Below are 16,314 nucleotides of genomic sequence, written 5' to 3' on the forward strand. Positions count from 1 at the left end.
ATCTAATTTTCTTTACATTCCTGTATATCCGAACTGAGCACGCTAAAAGAGGTAATTTTTGGTAGAATTGATGTATAGGAAATATTCTTTCGACTAGTGCAAAAAATTTGATTGACCGCTTGAGTTTCCGTCCAAAGAAACGAATTAAAATTTCTACGTAATTTTCCTGACTAGGTCCGTGGTCGGGCACTGACAGCAATCAAATATAACTTCAAACTTTTGAAGGTGGCAAGCTAAATAATACTGGAAAAGAAAGAGTCTAACAAAATTAACACCTAAGGCATATTAAACTTCATTTTACAACAATAAAACTAAAACGAGAAGTTTTAATTCAAACTTTGCAAATCACGCTTATCAGTGTAATAAGCGCTATACTGTAGTTTATATTCACTGTACTTGTTGATAAGATGAAATGAAGCTCTCTTCCCTAAAATTTTTATTTCATTTTTCTGAATTTCACTAAAACATATTAAAAATGTGCAAGCTTCTTTAAATAAGATTTTGAACAATTGTTGCGTGAATTTTGCATGCTATCCGGACCAAGGACCGTCAAATCGAACCACCGTTTTCGATATTACAGAGTAATCGAGTAAGCACATCAGCTGTTGTCTTTTCACATGTTAGCTGGATGGCACGGTAACTTACAGGACAAATATCAGCTCACTGCTCTTCTTCTAAGCTGAGAAATACTCGTTCGCGTCTTTTTCGTCCGGACCCAGGGTCACAAACTGTACTGACAAACGAATAATGTCAACTAGATAATAAAAATTGTTTCCAGCTAACTAGCACCTCAAATATTGTAGTTGATAACATCTCCGTCAACAGTTTGCTGCTCATTTTTTTTTTTGCTCATTTCTAACTTTGCTTCGCAAACAGTGAGGATTCTGCGAAGTGCCACTTTTCTTTTCTCGCAATGCAACATCTGACTCGTCCCCAGTCGTCTTTTGAGTCCGTCTGAGTCGACTGCTGAACACGGAGGGAATTATCCTTCGTCTTGCAATTTTCGCATAAGAGACGACTGGGGACGAGTCAGATGCAACATCAGATTTTCGAGTAAAAATTGTAAATCCAAAAATTTTGTGGTGTCATCAACTTTCACCTCATAGAAATCTAAAGCATCACAGTAGACATTGTTTTCTTTAATATTTCGTGCTCAAGGAAGATCGCTAGACCGTGGACTAGACCACAAAGAAACGAGAAAAAAAGATTACTTGCCTTTTCGAAAAGTCCCGCCTGCACAGGAGAAGGGAGAACAGAAATTAGCCAATCAGCGCTTGACAAATATCCGGGAAAATCAATAAATGCCCAGAATGCCATGCGCGCCGAATTTCTTAGTCAATTTTCAAAATGGCTTCCGTAGAAGCTTTGTATGGCATAACATTCTTATTGTTTTTAACTCGTTTATCTTTAGCTTCAGTACCAAGTGAGCGTCATGTTAAATTCCAATATAAACACAGTTTTAAAGGACCACATCTAGTGAATAAAGATGGAGCAATTCCGTTTTGGAATCACGGAGGAAGTAAGTGACCATTGTTTTGTAAAGTGAATTCTTTTGCTTCACCAGTACACGTGTACAGAGTTTTTTTAAAATAGATTTTTTGGTTGATTTAACGAGTTTTTTTTATTTTTTGCTTTAGGTGCCATACCTAGCGATGATCAAATTAGATTGACTCCTTCAATGACAAATAAAAAAGGTTTGTTTCCTGCAGTTTTATTTTTACTGAAAGCAAGCGATCGGTTTTAGAGTTTAAAGCTTATAAATAAATGTAAGCTTCTAAACTGATACGTTTACAATTGCCACAGCTGCTTGCAAAGACGTTTAATTTTGATTGACTTATAGAGTGCTCTTGTCTTTCATGTTAAATCAGAAGTCTGTTATGGATGTTGACTTAAACTGTAATAACAATATTCCTATTTAATGGTCATAAACAAAGTTTTGAAATGTATTTAGAGTTGTAACGTATTTTTATCACTGGAGGTCACGGTGAAGGGGTTCGTTTTCCGGAAGAAAAATTCTCCATTTGTAGCTTACTATCGATCTCTATCTACATTGCTTTTAAAAGTTTAAATATAACTGTCTATAGATAAGGCAATTAACTTTAAATACAGCATTTTTGGGTTTACATCTGAGTGTAAGAACCCGGCTGTGAAATTTTTGCTTGTTTTGAAACTATTGTTTTCCTGCTCTATATTGTTTCTTACTTCTTTGTAGTCTTGGTCGTTCTTTGTTTTGCGCCACTAGAGAGTTACACCAAGGATGAGCCAAATTTTTACTTAAGGCAACAAGACTTTTTGTAAATTTTATTGTGTTGTTCCAGGAAATATCCATACCTTTCCTACAGAAGGTTTTTTGGTTTAAACCTTCACTCCCCTCTAGCTCAGTCCCATACTTCCTTTAAAAATTTTGTCTCTTGAGACCCCCCCCCACCCCTCAGAATTTCCAATGACAAGCCATGGGGTGGGTATGGATATTTTCAGGGACTTTAGAATGTATTTTACTATACTTTGAGTAAGAGATAAATACCAAGATCAAAGGTACCGTAAAGTTCCGTGTATAAGCCGCACCCGTAGATAAGCCGCACCCCCGATTTGGAAGCTCAAATTTTGGAAAAAAAAATATATACGGACCATAAAGTTTGAAGTTCAAGTGAAGTTCTATTGGTAACAAACAAGGGCAAACAAGCACGGTTTCGAAACACTGACACGGCGGTTGTTGCAATGTTTAATATAAATTAAGACCTACGAAAGCGAAATTTCACTTGTCATACCTCCCTTTTAGTTTGAGTTCACAATATCTTAAACTTGGATGCTCTCTTGATATAATTTTTTTCGAGATTATCGCTTCTAAACACTCCTGAATTCGTTCGAATCGTACGCGAATGATGAATGCTTTGAAATGTAGAGAGGAGTCTGGGCACTAAAAACAAACATGGCGGCACTCGGCGGCACTTTCTTCGGAAGAAACCACGTTTTTCTTTCAAGATTCTTGGAAACTGTTTCACGCAACAGGATAAAAACTTCATGCAGAAAATGAGTTTGTTAATCCAACAGATGCATTTGTTGTGAAGGTCAATAAAAAAGTGAAGCGGTCGGCCATTTGCCTTGTGAGTACTTGCGTTTATCTTGGTGCTTTCTCGCATGCGACGGAAAGACATGATTCGAAGTGACTGGCAGGCTTCACTGCAAACAGCTTTGCAGAGGAACTAAAAGGCAGTGAACAACAAAGTTTTAAGGTTGTTATATGTTTATTCAGTGACGTCTTGAGAAGTTTTTTTATGAATATTAATAAGCCTTTTAGAACTCCAACCAGAGATGTTTTCGTAGATAAGCCGCACCCCCGATTTTTGACTTGAATTTAGAGGGAAAAGGTGCGGCTTATACACGGAACTTTACGGTATATGGATTAATGCCAACATTTGAAGTATTTACAAGACTTATTTTAAGATTTTATTCACGAGATATCTTTGTGTAAAGACCTGGGACTGATGGACCCATCAGGAAGGAAGATCTTTATATATATATATTAGTTTCTGTTAGCTTTGTTTCCTTTCAATGTATTTCCACTGAAATGTCAAGGAAAGCGCTCTTTTTTAACTAAAAGTGTCCAGTTAAGATTCTTCAATTTTAAGATGAGAAATAATGTTAATTGCATTAGCCCAATTCATCTCATCATGCCCCTTAAAGGGGCTGTGTCACGGCTGAGAAAAAATTATTTTATTAAGTCTTGCCGAAAACTTGCTATGGAACTTACTTTTGAAAAGAAATTACATCTCTGGATCAAAATGACAAAACCATAGCTTCATTGCAACCAAATTTGTCTCCTAGACATTATAATTTGAAGTTACAAGCAAACGAGATTAACTTTGAAAACTGTTCAACCCAACAACATTTCAAAACCCCATATTGCAATCCGTTTCAATCTTTGTCACTTTTGGCCATCCGTACCTTCTCTTCAAGTTGTGTTATTGAAATGTTATTAAAATCAAATTTGCTGTGTTATTGAAATGGTCCTTCATTGTTTTAAGAAGTTATTTTTATATTTCGCCGAATTTGATGCTTATTTCCCAAGCCTAAATTTTGCTAAAATCTGTGACACAATCCCTTTAAGGCATGCTTTAAAACACCTGGCATGAAAGGTGATGTTGTCAGAACAGGAGAATAATCATACTCCTTCAAAGCCGGTTTGGTTGGTTAAGGAGTCAATGGATTTAAGATCTATTATAACAATCTAATAAGAGAACACGACAGAGACATAAGGCTTGCTCATACACAAACCTCCCCAGTTTCGGAGCACGCAAACGAAACGGGGCATATTCCTTTATGGAATCAAGTCAAGTTTATCGATCGTGACCCTCACCGTACACACGCAGGGTCAAAGAGGCTATGCAAATAAGACTTCATTCTAATAACATCAATAGAGATAGCGGAATTGAAATTCTTGAAGCATGGATACCTACGATCAGATAGCACAACAGCCGTTCAACTACAAAGCGGACCTCCGAGGGAACATCATCTGTTAGTCGGAATAATAATGAGGATCGAAATGCACCAATCACAGCGAACTAACGTGCATGAATAGCGACGCGTAAACAATCGATGAAGACTAGCAGTATTGCAGTCGAAACGTCTCGATCAACATCTCAAAGCGATTCTATCGTGAGACAAACGAATAAACGTTCATTACCTAACAATCTAATATCGATAATTTTGTTTCATCCTTAACATCCTGAGTTGTTCTGTGTTCCTGAGTATATTTTCTCTAACATTCAGAATTTTTAAAAAAAGTGATATTTCCTCTTATCAGGCTATGCATGGACAAAAAGTACATTTCCTCATGATTGGTGGGAAGTGGAAGTAGCCATTAAAGTGACTGGCAGAGGAAGGCTAGGCGGGGACGGTGTGGTAAGATACATGTATATGTTGTGGTTCAATTTCACCCTTGGTAGAATTTGGTATCTTCCTTTGTTTTATACTCATTATCATTTCCACACACCAAAACAAAGGGAAAATACCAAATTATGCCAAGGGTAAAATTGAACCGCAACATATACACTCTGTATATTGTTGCATATTACGGACATAGACCTGCAGCTTATTTGTCCAGGGGGTTCCTTTTGTTTTACACATATAGATTTTTCTTCAGTAACAGTGACTTATCAATTATACTAAGGTATTTTAGTCAGTTGTCAATAGCCCAAAGTTGCCTTGTTCAAAAGCCGATTAACACTAACCATGGTTAAAAGCTGTTGGGAGGGGGAGGAAAGGTTCAATTTCTCTTTCAAGTATAAAAGTGTTTAAATTGTTTATTTTTGTGACTCATCAGGCCATTTGGTATACAGAAACGGCAGGAGTAGAGGGCCCAGCATTTGGAAATAGTAACACATGGAAAGGTCTTGGTGTTTTCTGTGACTCATTTGATAATGATCAACAGGTAGGTAAATGTTGTTTATACCTGTGTAGTGGTCATGAACATAGCTTTATATCTCTTTGAGAAAGCTAGTTTACAGGCATAACACTTGAAACAGTTATGTTTAAAGAAGAGTGCCTATATTTAAACAGGGTTGCTCTTTCAGTAATTATAAATCACAAAATTACTGCTATCAATAGAGGCCCTATAAGAATGAAAACTACATTATTACATTACAATAAGGATAATATTTAAAACGACATTAAAACTAATTGAAAAAAAAACCTTAATTAAAAATTACAAGTTCATTTAATTTAAGTAACTATGTAGTCACATCATAGTATGAAAAATAGTAAGTGACCTTTTACCAAGGTCACTGCTGAGCATTTACTGTGGATTTTACATTATAATAAATTGTAATGAACCACTGTAATTAGTATTTAAAAAAACCCTTGATGTTTAAACAGTATTTAGTTCGACCTACAGGGTGATTGTCTGGGTGAGAGTAGTTCTGAAAAGAATAGTCTGTTGCTGCAGGTGACTCAGATTACAACAACCCTAGTCATCTAAAGAGTCGATGTCCTCAGTCAGTCAATCAATCTGTTGTAAAAGTTTATTGATTGTTATTTCTAATGATTTGTCTTCCATGTTGCCCTATATTTCTCAGTGTTCATGTTCACTGTACTAATTGAGCATCTTTTTTTTTTCAGGGAAACAACCCCTTTATTTCAGTTATGCTGAATGATGGAAATCAGATTTATGATCATAATAAGTATGTACAAATTCAAGTACTTTTTGTTTCCCTTTACCCAAATGAGCTTGTTTTACACTGTTGTTCTGTATTTTACGTAATAACTAAAGTTGCTGCTGCTTTGTCTCAATCTTACAATGTGTGTAAGTACTTTTTGTCAAGAATAATAGCCAGCAGCAGTCTGTCTGCATAGCTCCATTTTGATAATCTTTTTTTTTTTCAGAGATGGCCAAGATCTCCAGCGTGGTGGTTGCTTACGAGATTTCCGTAATCGGCCCAACCCAGTTAGACTGAAGATTCGCTATTATGAAAATGTGCTTACTGTAAGTAAAGCTCCTGTACTGATTATAGTTTATGACACAGACAAGTTTATCCTATATTGACTGTAATTTGTAATATAATATTAAATTTCATAACCCACTGATTTATTTCTGTGTGCTCTCATTGGACAAAACACATCATGACAGGTATCAGACAGTATAGCATGTCCAATTTAAAATCCATCATCCAGTTTTAAGAGGAGTGCTGAACAAGTCACCTTTTCTGGTCTAACTTTTTAATATCAACTTGCAGTTATTTCACCATGATTACTTTTTTCACTTTTCATGTTTTGCAATGAAACTAATAGCCGATTCCCTCTATAGGGCGCGCCTGCAGGGAATCACGGTAGTTGTATTCATCAAACCATGCGCGAGACTTAGCAATGTGCATCGTTGCTGAGTCTCGTGCATGGTTTGATGAATACAACTACCGTGATTCCCTGCAGGCGCTCGCTATAGAGGGAATCGGGTATTGGAGGGTAAAAACGCCTTTCTGGCTTGCTGGTATGTTGGTTAAAAAATGCCGTTGGCTGAAAGATTGTCCCCAGAATTTCACAGTTGCCCTCAAATCTTCACTTCTCGGCGGGCCAACTGTTCATTATTTTTCATCCACAGGCATTATCCTCCAATATAACAGCTGCCTATGTTTGTTTAGATGCAGCAGCAACAAATTTCTCTGACTCTTTCCAGCCTTGTAGTGCCATAGTAATCATTATGGACAATCCGTTGAGAATACACATACTTATTCAACTTTGATGCTGTTCATATCTAGTTATGGGTTCATATGGGTATGAGTACCAGATCTGAAGACTTTGAGCTTTGCACTCGACTGGAAAACATAAGCCTGAATAAAAATGGCTTCTTTGGTGTGTCGGCAGCGACAGGTGGCTTAGCAGGTCAGTAAACCAGTAGCACTGGAATCAAGTTGTTCAAAATGATAGCTATAGAGTTTGCCTGTTACCATCAACTGTGCATCCTACGAAGTATCATATAAGCTTATTGAAGACTGTAGGTGCTTGATTGGAATTTAGGTGATCAGTTAACCACAGTTTATAATAATTTGTTTATGTCTATGAATTCTCATGACAAGCAATATAAGGCATAGGAATATGGTATTCTCATGACAAGCAAAAATGGTTTATAGGAAATGGATTCTTTGAAGGAAAAGTGTGACTGAAATGATGCTGTGGTTTTGATTGGTAAAATAAGAAGTGGCAATTGCCATCACGTCTATAATAGTAACCTTGGGATCTAATAACTTTTTCAGGTACAATAATACTGTGGTTACAAACCTTGTTAAAATTTACAACGTTTTGTTTGTTTGCAGACGACCATGATGTAGTATCATTTATTACTCACTCTCTCACACCACCAAAGGACTCACAGGTAGGATTATTATCAGTAACTCTGGCTACTGCAACTAAGTACACCATCAAGTTTGACAGCAAGTTTACATGGCAGCTCATGTTTGTGTTTTATCACCCAGACCTGAGATGTTTACATGTATATCAGCAAAATTTGTATCAGCTACAGTAGCTATATGTTTTTGTTCTGATGTAATTTTACTTGCTACATTGACTCTGGAAAAAACAAACTCTTACAAAAAAGACTTAACGTTATTTCATAAAACTGCTCCCAAGTCCAGTTACTCACAGTTGATGCAATTGTCTTTGATTTCAGACTGAAACTGGAATGAGTGAAGAGGAACAAAAGAAACTTGCAGAGCAGTATGAAGAATATCAAAAGAAACTGGAGCAACAAAGAGAAGAGTAAGGACATATTATTTGAATTGCTGGTGTATATATGAGTATTGTTGGCTTGTTGGACAGTAGAGTTACTTTGTCATATCTTTACAGGTACAAGACTGCCCACCCTGATAAAGTAAAGACACCTGAAACAGAGGTACATGGAACAATGATTTAACTTAAGATATAATCAGGATTACATGTACAACTGAAAGTAAACTTTCACTGGATGTAAGACAGTTACATGTAAACTAGAAACTAAGAAACTAAGTCTCAGTGTTTGTAGTTGTAAACAGGAACTTTTGTACAGCTAACAGTATCCCCAGTACTCAATTACTGTGCGAATCCAAAAACCATGAACACTTTTGTTAGCCTTTGGAAGTGAAAGAAGAGAAAACAGTAGACAGATTATTTGCAAAACATAACTAATTGGCTCCATCACTGTTCATTTGTTTTTATTGCCAGCAATCTGAACTGTCATTAAATGGCTTTTTACAAACCTTTTGTGCTGTAAAACCCTTTTACTGTAGTTCTGTAAGTTGTGATGTCAACATATAAATTTCTGACTGGTTTTCACACATAATATCAATCCATCTGGTTAATCAGTCAATTGATCATTGTAAAAGGCAACTGTATTTTCCTTTATTTTTTGGCATTATACTAACTTTCAGATTTTTTTTTGTAGTACGAGAACGTGTATGAGCGAGATGTTCGTTTGGTTTATGAAGGACAGAATGCAATCCACCAGATGATTGGGTAAGGTTTCAATGAAAAAAGAAGCCAACGTTTTTACAGCCACAACATCACCCTGATTTACATGAAATACAAATTTATCTTGTCCAGCGCAGAAGTCTTTTCCATTCTACTGACTGACTCTTTTCTGCTCCAAAACATCATGCATGATCCACCTGTGTTTAAATATCGATTTCCTCACCTGGTTGAAATAGCTGTAAGAAAGAAACTTAGTTTGCACTGAGTTCTTAGCACATTCTCCCAATATGGTGGTGGAGTTTTTTTTTGTGTAGTTTTCTATCATATGTACTACATACATTTTAACTATATGAGATTTAGTAAGTAACAACAATTCTTGTCTAATATTTTATTTGGTTTATTTTCCTGTAGCAACCTTCACACCAAAGTTGGTGAATTAACAGTACAAGTGAATACATTGTACACACTGGTGACCTCAGATCACAATCAGATCAGCCAAGTGGTTAAACACGACCAAACAATCAACCGACAAGAAGTAAATACTTTGATCAACATGCAGCAACAGCTCACTTCAAAACTGCAGGAAATGAGGTAAGAACTACTTGCTGGAATTTCCTCACAATCTTTAAAATTGTGTTAAAAAAGGATGTATAAACCTTGTCTGTTGAAAGTTTATTCTCGAGGCATTGACGCAAAATGTGTGATCTCTTTTTTGACAGTAATTTATTGAATCAGAGAGGCAATATAGAGAAAAGAGATGTTGGCGACTCTGCTGGTGTAACGTCTAGACTCAGTGACATGCAGAATGCAATTGAATCTCTGACTCATTCAGTCAACAATGTGGCCACTAAACAACAAGTAAGAACAGAAATCATACGACTTTTTTTAGCTTCTTACACTCTTTCATTTTCTTCCAAAGAAAAATTGCTTTTAGCATGGTGTATTTCCCGTCAGCTATATCGTGTGGACTACAGGTCTAGGTCTAGACATGCGTTTTATCTCCCACCTGCTCCCCTTGCAGCTATCGCAAAAGTCACTCCTAAGACTGAGTAAACAAAAGAAAATAGTACAAACCAACACAACCTAGATCTTTTTCCTCGAACTAGTTGCACCTGCGACGCTATTTTCTTTGCAGTAAAAATGATCAGCTCGTGCTGTGTCGAAACATTAAATTGATTATTTACTGAAAGTTGATAAACACTGGTAAACTAGTAATAGTTCTCACTATAAAGCTGCCCCCGCCTTTTTATAATTTGTTTTACAGCAATAATCTAGGATTAGTGGAATCTTTTTGTGGCCTTTAAAATAAGGCTTCTTTTTTACTGTGCCATGTACGTCAAGACATTGTTTTGTCTTTTTGCTGCGGAATTTCTTGTTGTGTGACACCATTGCGTCCTAAAAATATTCACAAATTCAAGTCGAATATATTACCTAACGCGCGGAAATAACACCTAGCGGAAATAACACATAACACATTATTCGTGGTGACAACACGCAAGATTATTCCCGGGGTTATAACATTCACAATTAACTTACAATAATTGCCAGTTCAAAAAGCCTAAAAATTCCACGAGTGACAAAATATGGCACATTCAAAGATTCGAGAAGACAATTTTTGATCCTTGTTCAAACCACTTTTTGGATCAAATAATCTGACAGTTTTTGTTAGCGAAACGAATTACCCCCGAGAGCAAACCTTAACGCTCGAACCAGCTCTTGGAACACACGTAGCCAAGAACACGAAACCAATTGCTTGAAATCTTTTGACGTATTACTAACAACTGCTTCAAATATCACTTAACACAACCAAAGCAGAGAAACCACTCGAACAAATCTGTGAACACGCGAAAGCCAAATATCGGAGTAATCAACGTGCGAGAAATACCAAAACACGCATCAGTCTTTTAAATACCGTTCTAACCTAAGATAGGGATTTTCATTTACCGCTACCCCCCGTTATCGTGACGTCATAATACCCATAACTCCAAATCGATAATCTTCTGCTTATACGTCATCATTACCCAAAGATGCTTTGCGGCAAAACGTCATCATTACCCTAGATTCCTCGCGGCCTTTTTCGAGCAAATCGAGATTTTTTCTGGTATACATACCGTATATTTCGACTGTAAGTACATTCTCTATATATACGCGCAAGCTACAATGTATGCCTCCTCGGGCTTTCGCCTCTGGGCGAAAGCCCTGCGGGGGCAATTAACCACCGTAGTGAATTTGTAAAGCTGACGTTTTCGAGCGTTCACGCTTAGTTGGAGCAAATTTACGACTTTTTTAAACCTGGTATCAGTTGATGTCTTGAGCACAAGTATCTTTTAGTTTCAATCAAGACTAATTAATTCTTTACTTTTGACTTTGTTTTCAGATGATTGGAGGGCAGGAGAAAAAGGACTGTCCCCCACCCCCTCCGATGCCACAGTGTATAGGTCCCGGATATTTCGTGGTTTTAATCATAGCTCAATTAATAATGCTCATTGGTTACATTGGATACAAGAATCAAAAGGAGGCTGCTGCCAAGAAATTCTTTTAGGATTTTACGTTTAATGAACTTTGTACAAGCCAGTCTGTTTCTGTATCACAGAGACTTGTGGGATGTTTAGAATCAATTGAAATTATTGCGCCAGGGCTCTAAGTGCGCTTGAATTGGTCACTGCGCAGTTGACAATAAACCTGTTACACTACAGATTCATTTTAAAAGCTTTTGTACTGCGTGCACACAAAGCACAAAGTCCGCGGTCCTAAAGACTATTGAGCTGCGTTTACGCTATGCTTTGTTACAATACTTTTACTAAATAGAGAATTTAGCCGTTATATTGAAACGTGCCTTTTTCAAAGAAAAGATTGAACGTATTGTTAGCAAATCGTACCGAACCGAAATTAACAATATGTTATCATTTTATCAAGGTGTGGTCGTTCATGTATAAAAAAATGTTTTAGGAACAAAAATGAATGGGACTTGTTCAGTGTTCAAAGAAGAGCGTTGTCTATTTATCGGTCATTCGTATCAACCTCGCATCTTTTATTGGAATAGAGCTTTCAGAAAAAAAAAACATTTCTGAACCAGTAACTGTCTCGCACAAACTTATTCATTAAACCAGATGTTTACTGCTGGTTCCAGAGTCGACAAACCCAAGAAATTCTGTAATGCTATTCTTTGATATTAATGGGAAGGTCACCCACATTTTGAAATCGATTAGCAGAGAGGGAGCAGCAAGAGTTGTTCCTATTAGCTTCTAAAGCATTGTTATTCCAGCATAATCTCCGATATTTTATAGTTTCTTCACTGGTATTTTGTTTTTACCTTTAATTCCATGTCTCTCTTGACTCAATCTGTATTTTCGTCTAACATTGTGAAAATAAAGTTTAGAATTGAAGTTTGTTAGTGCATTCCGTATTGCATTTCTTTCACGTTCGACAACATTTTTATTAAATACCTCAAGATGGGAAGCGCGGTAAAGGCCCAATGGTTGGCGCGCGGGACTCCAGATCGAGCGGGTAGAGTTTAAGCCCCGGCCGGGGTCACTGCGTTGTGTTTTTGGGTGCGACGACTACTCTCGTAGGGTTAATCTCTACCCAGCTGTATAAATGGGTACCGACGAATTTAATGCTGGGGGCAACCCTGCGTTGACTAACATCCCATCCAGGGGAAACCACCGGGCCACTTGACCCAAACGCTGGACAAATGCTTTTTTAAAGCAGTTGCAATAGACTACCACTTCTTGTCACCAGTTCTTTCAAGTGAGTGCGAAAGGAACACAGAATTCACGAAGAATCGCGTGTGTGGAGAGATGCCGGTGTGGTGATTCTTGCAGCTCTTTTCGCAACCAAGATGCAGAGGAATATACCTTTGCGGTAAACATTTCTAATAAAGATCAGACTTCAGGCCATTGAATTGCTTTATGTATTTTATTGGCTTGCTAAAGTAAATGTACAATGTATTTTGAATAAAATGCATTAAAAAACATTTTGCCGTAGCGACAAGTAACATTAAAGCAGTGGCAAATCCAGTGCTGGAGCTCTGGGGAATCGAACCAAGCCTTTTCGGTGAAAAGCGAGGCCCGAAAGGTAAAACTGAGCATCTCCAATAAGGAATTGGAAATCTGGAGTCCACTGTAGCTAGAATTCTCTACTATACTATCCCCATGGCTAACAACAATTAAGCTGAAACGTAAAGGCTTCTTTTGTTAAGCGTCCCAATAATTATGACACTTTCAGTGATTAACCGACGGTGATGAAATTTACTTTTGCTACTAAGCTGAAATTTTTACTAACATTTTTAAAATAATCCCTGCCTACTGAAGTTATCAGTATACAACTATAATGAAAAAATATTTCTTCATCAAATTTTAAATTTCCTTGTGACACCAGTACATATACAATTTAAAAGTAATATTCTCCAATGCAATACCTGTTTCTGTAAAGTGCTTTTTCATTAGCTCATTAAAAAGTTCATGGAAAGCCTTCTTATCACTTTCACTACCACCAGCTATTATTGAATAAGAAGCAAAATGGTTATAGGCATGATCAAAAGAACTGATCGGGAAGCAATGTTCAAAACCTATACATTCTTCTGGGCTGTTAAATAAACGTCCTGAGAGAAGGTTGAACACTTTTTTCCACTCTTCGCGATGAGGAAAAACAAGAGAATTTTCGTTATCTAAATGATTAAGAAAATCGTTAAGGTGTTTTTGCCATGGTATGGATAAGTCTAATATTTTCCACATCATTCCAAATGAGCCATTTGGAACCAGTACCCGGTAGATCTCCTCCAGAGCTGTGCGGTTTGTGAACCAGTGGAAGCTTTGAGCAGCAATCACAACATCCACACTTGAATCAGGAAGTGCTATCAAAATTGAAACAGAGACATATGATTAATCAAAAAAATACCCATCATAGATGAGCTAGTGAAAGTGTAGCCCCTGTGAAAAAATTATAGAGAAAAACACACAAAAAAACAACAACAATAAAAACAAGGCCACTAACAAGGAGCAACATCACTGCTTAGACAAAAAATTATCCCCATGCACCTCACCCAACCCACCCATCACCCCACCCCACCAAAAGGCACAACTTTATGTCTTGAAAAAGAATTTAGCAGCTGATGTCAATTTGTGCTGATAATTTTTAGGAAATGAAAATAGGGAGGCAAGCATGGCCGAGTGGTTAAATGTTGTAATCTGGAGGTCCCCGGTTCAAGACCTCCCCTTGCCACTATCTGGATTTGTTTCTCGGTTGTCCTGAGTTCAAATCCTCGACCACGCTTTGTATATAGCCAACTGGTTTGCCTCCTGCCAGTTGGGATTTTTAACCTTGTTATGTTTTTTTAAAAAATATTTGTTTCCTCTGTTTCAGTGGCATGCCAGCCCTGTAAACTAGCTATCTTGTTGAGATATGAAGCTAAGTGCATGACCACTATAAACATATATTTATTTATTTTTTTATATGAATGGTGGAGATAAACAAGCATTGACATGCTCCTTACTGTGCGCCCACCAATAGGACATTTCCAAGTTTGATCCCTTTGCATCTGTTTTTCAAATGAGTCTACGTGTGAAACCATTTAAATAAAATGGAGTTTGATTTGCATGAAAATGGATCTGTAGGTAAAACACATTTTCATATGAATGGTTTTGCACGTAGACTCGTTTTGAAATAGAGGCAAAGGGAAACTCGGAAATGGCCTATTGTTTTGGTCTGTAAGTACTTGGTAATTGTTAGGCCCCTACCTTTTTTCCAACCAATATTAAGCCCGAAAATATGCCAAAAATCCCCCCCCCCCCCCACTTTCAAGAAAAGGTCAACTCTCACTCTGTGCTCCTCTTGAGGCCCTGTTAGGGTAAATTCCGACAGGCGACACGGCTCTGAAACGGCGCCATGAAGGAGCTGAAATGACGATGAATGACGAGATGCTACCGTGATATTACGACATCGACAAAGAAAAAAGCAAAATCGACAGCGACATTGGCACTTTTTTAAGCGACTTGTAGGCAAAAATAGCCTTTGCAGCTTTACCCTTTTGTGTTCCCATCTTGCAGTTTGTAAAGACCTCTCTTAGTTCCTTGCCCCCTGGTGGGGGATAGGGCCGGACATCAATGTTCGCCATCTGTCCCTATTCTTGGCCACAGCTGCTGCTGCAGCCCACGATGTTAGTCCCAGCTCAGCGCGTTAAAAAGACCATTCCACTTAAATTGAACGAATGCAATCTTATGCTCTGACAGTTCATTTTTAGGCTGCTTAAGTTAAGTAACTACATAACGATCAATCATCCTGAAAATACTTCACTCCATGTTCTCTTTGTACCCGCTCAGAATAAAGGAAAACATGTCTTAGCAACTACAGTTTTTCAAAATTTTCTGGGGGAGCATGCCCCCACACCCCCCTAGCAAGTTGTCTTATTCAGCGTCACACAAAAACGCTACACTGTCTCAAAACAGAGTCAAAATCTCACTCTGTGCCAACAAATTCAATTGAGAGATCCATGAATAGATAATATTTTGGAGACAGAATTACGAACACGCATTATTTTGTGTTATGCACTCCGAACTCAAACATTTCCAGTGGCTATGGACGAATTGAAATTCTGACAGCGACATGCGAACCGTTTGAAATTGCGATGTGAAAAGGTTTGAAATTCAGACGGGGGACATAAAGACCCCCCCCCCTAACAGGGCCTCCCTCTTCTCCCCCTACCGTCCAACATAAAGGGGAAGAAACGGCCCCTCTACCTTCTCTCCCCCCCCCCCCCCCCTCCTTTGAGCACCTTCTAATCAACAGCGTAGCTCAGTGGTTACGGCACCCGGAGTGTTGGAGGATTATGGGTTCTGCTACCGCAGGGACTCTAAATATTATTGCCTCTAAAGTCTCATGAAAAAAAAAAAACTACCCTGGGTGCCAGAGGCTTTTCATTCGCGGTTTCCGGTTTCGGTTAAGTCCTCTGGTGCACAGGGTGAATGAAAACAATTTTACTTACGTATTTGCTCGGCAGCGCATTGGATAATTTCCGTATCAGGTACCACCAGTTTAAATTGGTCGCACATGCTCTGCATAGGATCGCTCGCTATCACTCGAACATTCTTGCCCGTCAACACTTCTACCATTACTCGAGTGAATTTCCCCGTTCCACAACCGAGTTCCAAGATCGTGAATGGCCGATCTCTTGTACTGTTCGACGAGTCATTGTCCTTTACACCAAGTTTCTGTAACAGAAACTCCACTGCCTCTACAGCATATCCTGATCGAACATGCTCGTAGTTTGTAGCTGAAGCAAAAGCTCTTTGCGCGACAATAGAAACTGTTTCGCTCATAATGATTAGAGAGAGAGTCACGAGATCACCGAAACATTTCATTGCAGCTTACATGACGGTCACA

At 38.0% G+C, this 16,314-nt stretch overlaps 2 protein-coding genes across 2 annotated transcripts; one reads left to right on the forward strand and one right to left on the reverse strand.

The window, feature by feature from the left end:
- Nucleotides 1-1,322: 1,322 nt before the first annotated feature.
- LOC144644935 (protein ERGIC-53-like) lies at nt 1,323-12,325 on the forward strand. Its single transcript, XM_078504511.1, has 14 exons — nt 1,323-1,519; nt 1,638-1,694; nt 4,805-4,902; nt 5,324-5,431; nt 6,118-6,179; nt 6,382-6,481; nt 7,251-7,374; nt 7,806-7,864; nt 8,159-8,247; nt 8,335-8,380; nt 8,909-8,979; nt 9,346-9,525; nt 9,654-9,792; nt 11,312-12,325. The coding sequence occupies exons 1-14, from the start codon at nt 1,348-1,350 to the stop codon at nt 11,474-11,476; spliced, it is 1,470 nt and encodes a 489-aa protein (XP_078360637.1). The 5' UTR covers nt 1,323-1,347; the 3' UTR covers nt 11,477-12,325.
- Nucleotides 12,326-12,837: 512 nt separating this feature from the next.
- LOC144644936 (uncharacterized) lies at nt 12,838-16,292 on the reverse strand. Its single transcript, XM_078504512.1, has 2 exons — nt 15,917-16,292; nt 12,838-13,789 (listed from the first exon to the last, which is right to left on the reverse strand). The coding sequence occupies exons 1-2, from the start codon at nt 16,290-16,292 to the stop codon at nt 13,293-13,295; spliced, it is 873 nt and encodes a 290-aa protein (XP_078360638.1). The 3' UTR covers nt 12,838-13,292.
- Between the last annotated feature and the right edge of the window lie 22 nt (nt 16,293-16,314).

Source organism: Oculina patagonica, chromosome 2 (genome assembly GCF_052425735.1).
Source record: "Oculina patagonica isolate OP01 chromosome 2, crgOcupat, whole genome shotgun sequence".
Taxonomy (NCBI): domain Eukaryota; kingdom Metazoa; phylum Cnidaria; class Anthozoa; order Scleractinia; family Oculinidae; genus Oculina; species Oculina patagonica.

Excerpts from the sequence above, each read along its gene's own strand:
- LOC144644935 (XM_078504511.1), top strand. The coding sequence starts at position 1,348 with ATGGCTTCCGTAGAAGCTTTGTATGGCATAACATTCTTATTGTTTTTA. Across the intron at positions 1,695-4,804 it reads TTCAATGACAAATAAAAAAG|GCTATGCATGGACAAAAAGT; the intron begins GTTTGTTTCCTG and ends TCCTCTTATCAG. Across the intron at positions 9,793-11,311 it reads ATGTGGCCACTAAACAACAA|ATGATTGGAGGGCAGGAGAA; the intron begins GTAAGAACAGAA and ends CTTTGTTTTCAG.
- LOC144644936 (XM_078504512.1), bottom strand. The coding sequence starts at position 16,292 with ATGAAATGTTTCGGTGATCTCGTGACTCTCTCTCTAATCATTATGAGC. Across the intron at positions 13,790-15,916 it reads ATGCGCTGCCGAGCAAATAC|CACTTCCTGATTCAAGTGTG; the intron begins GTAAGTAAAATT and ends CAATTTTGATAG.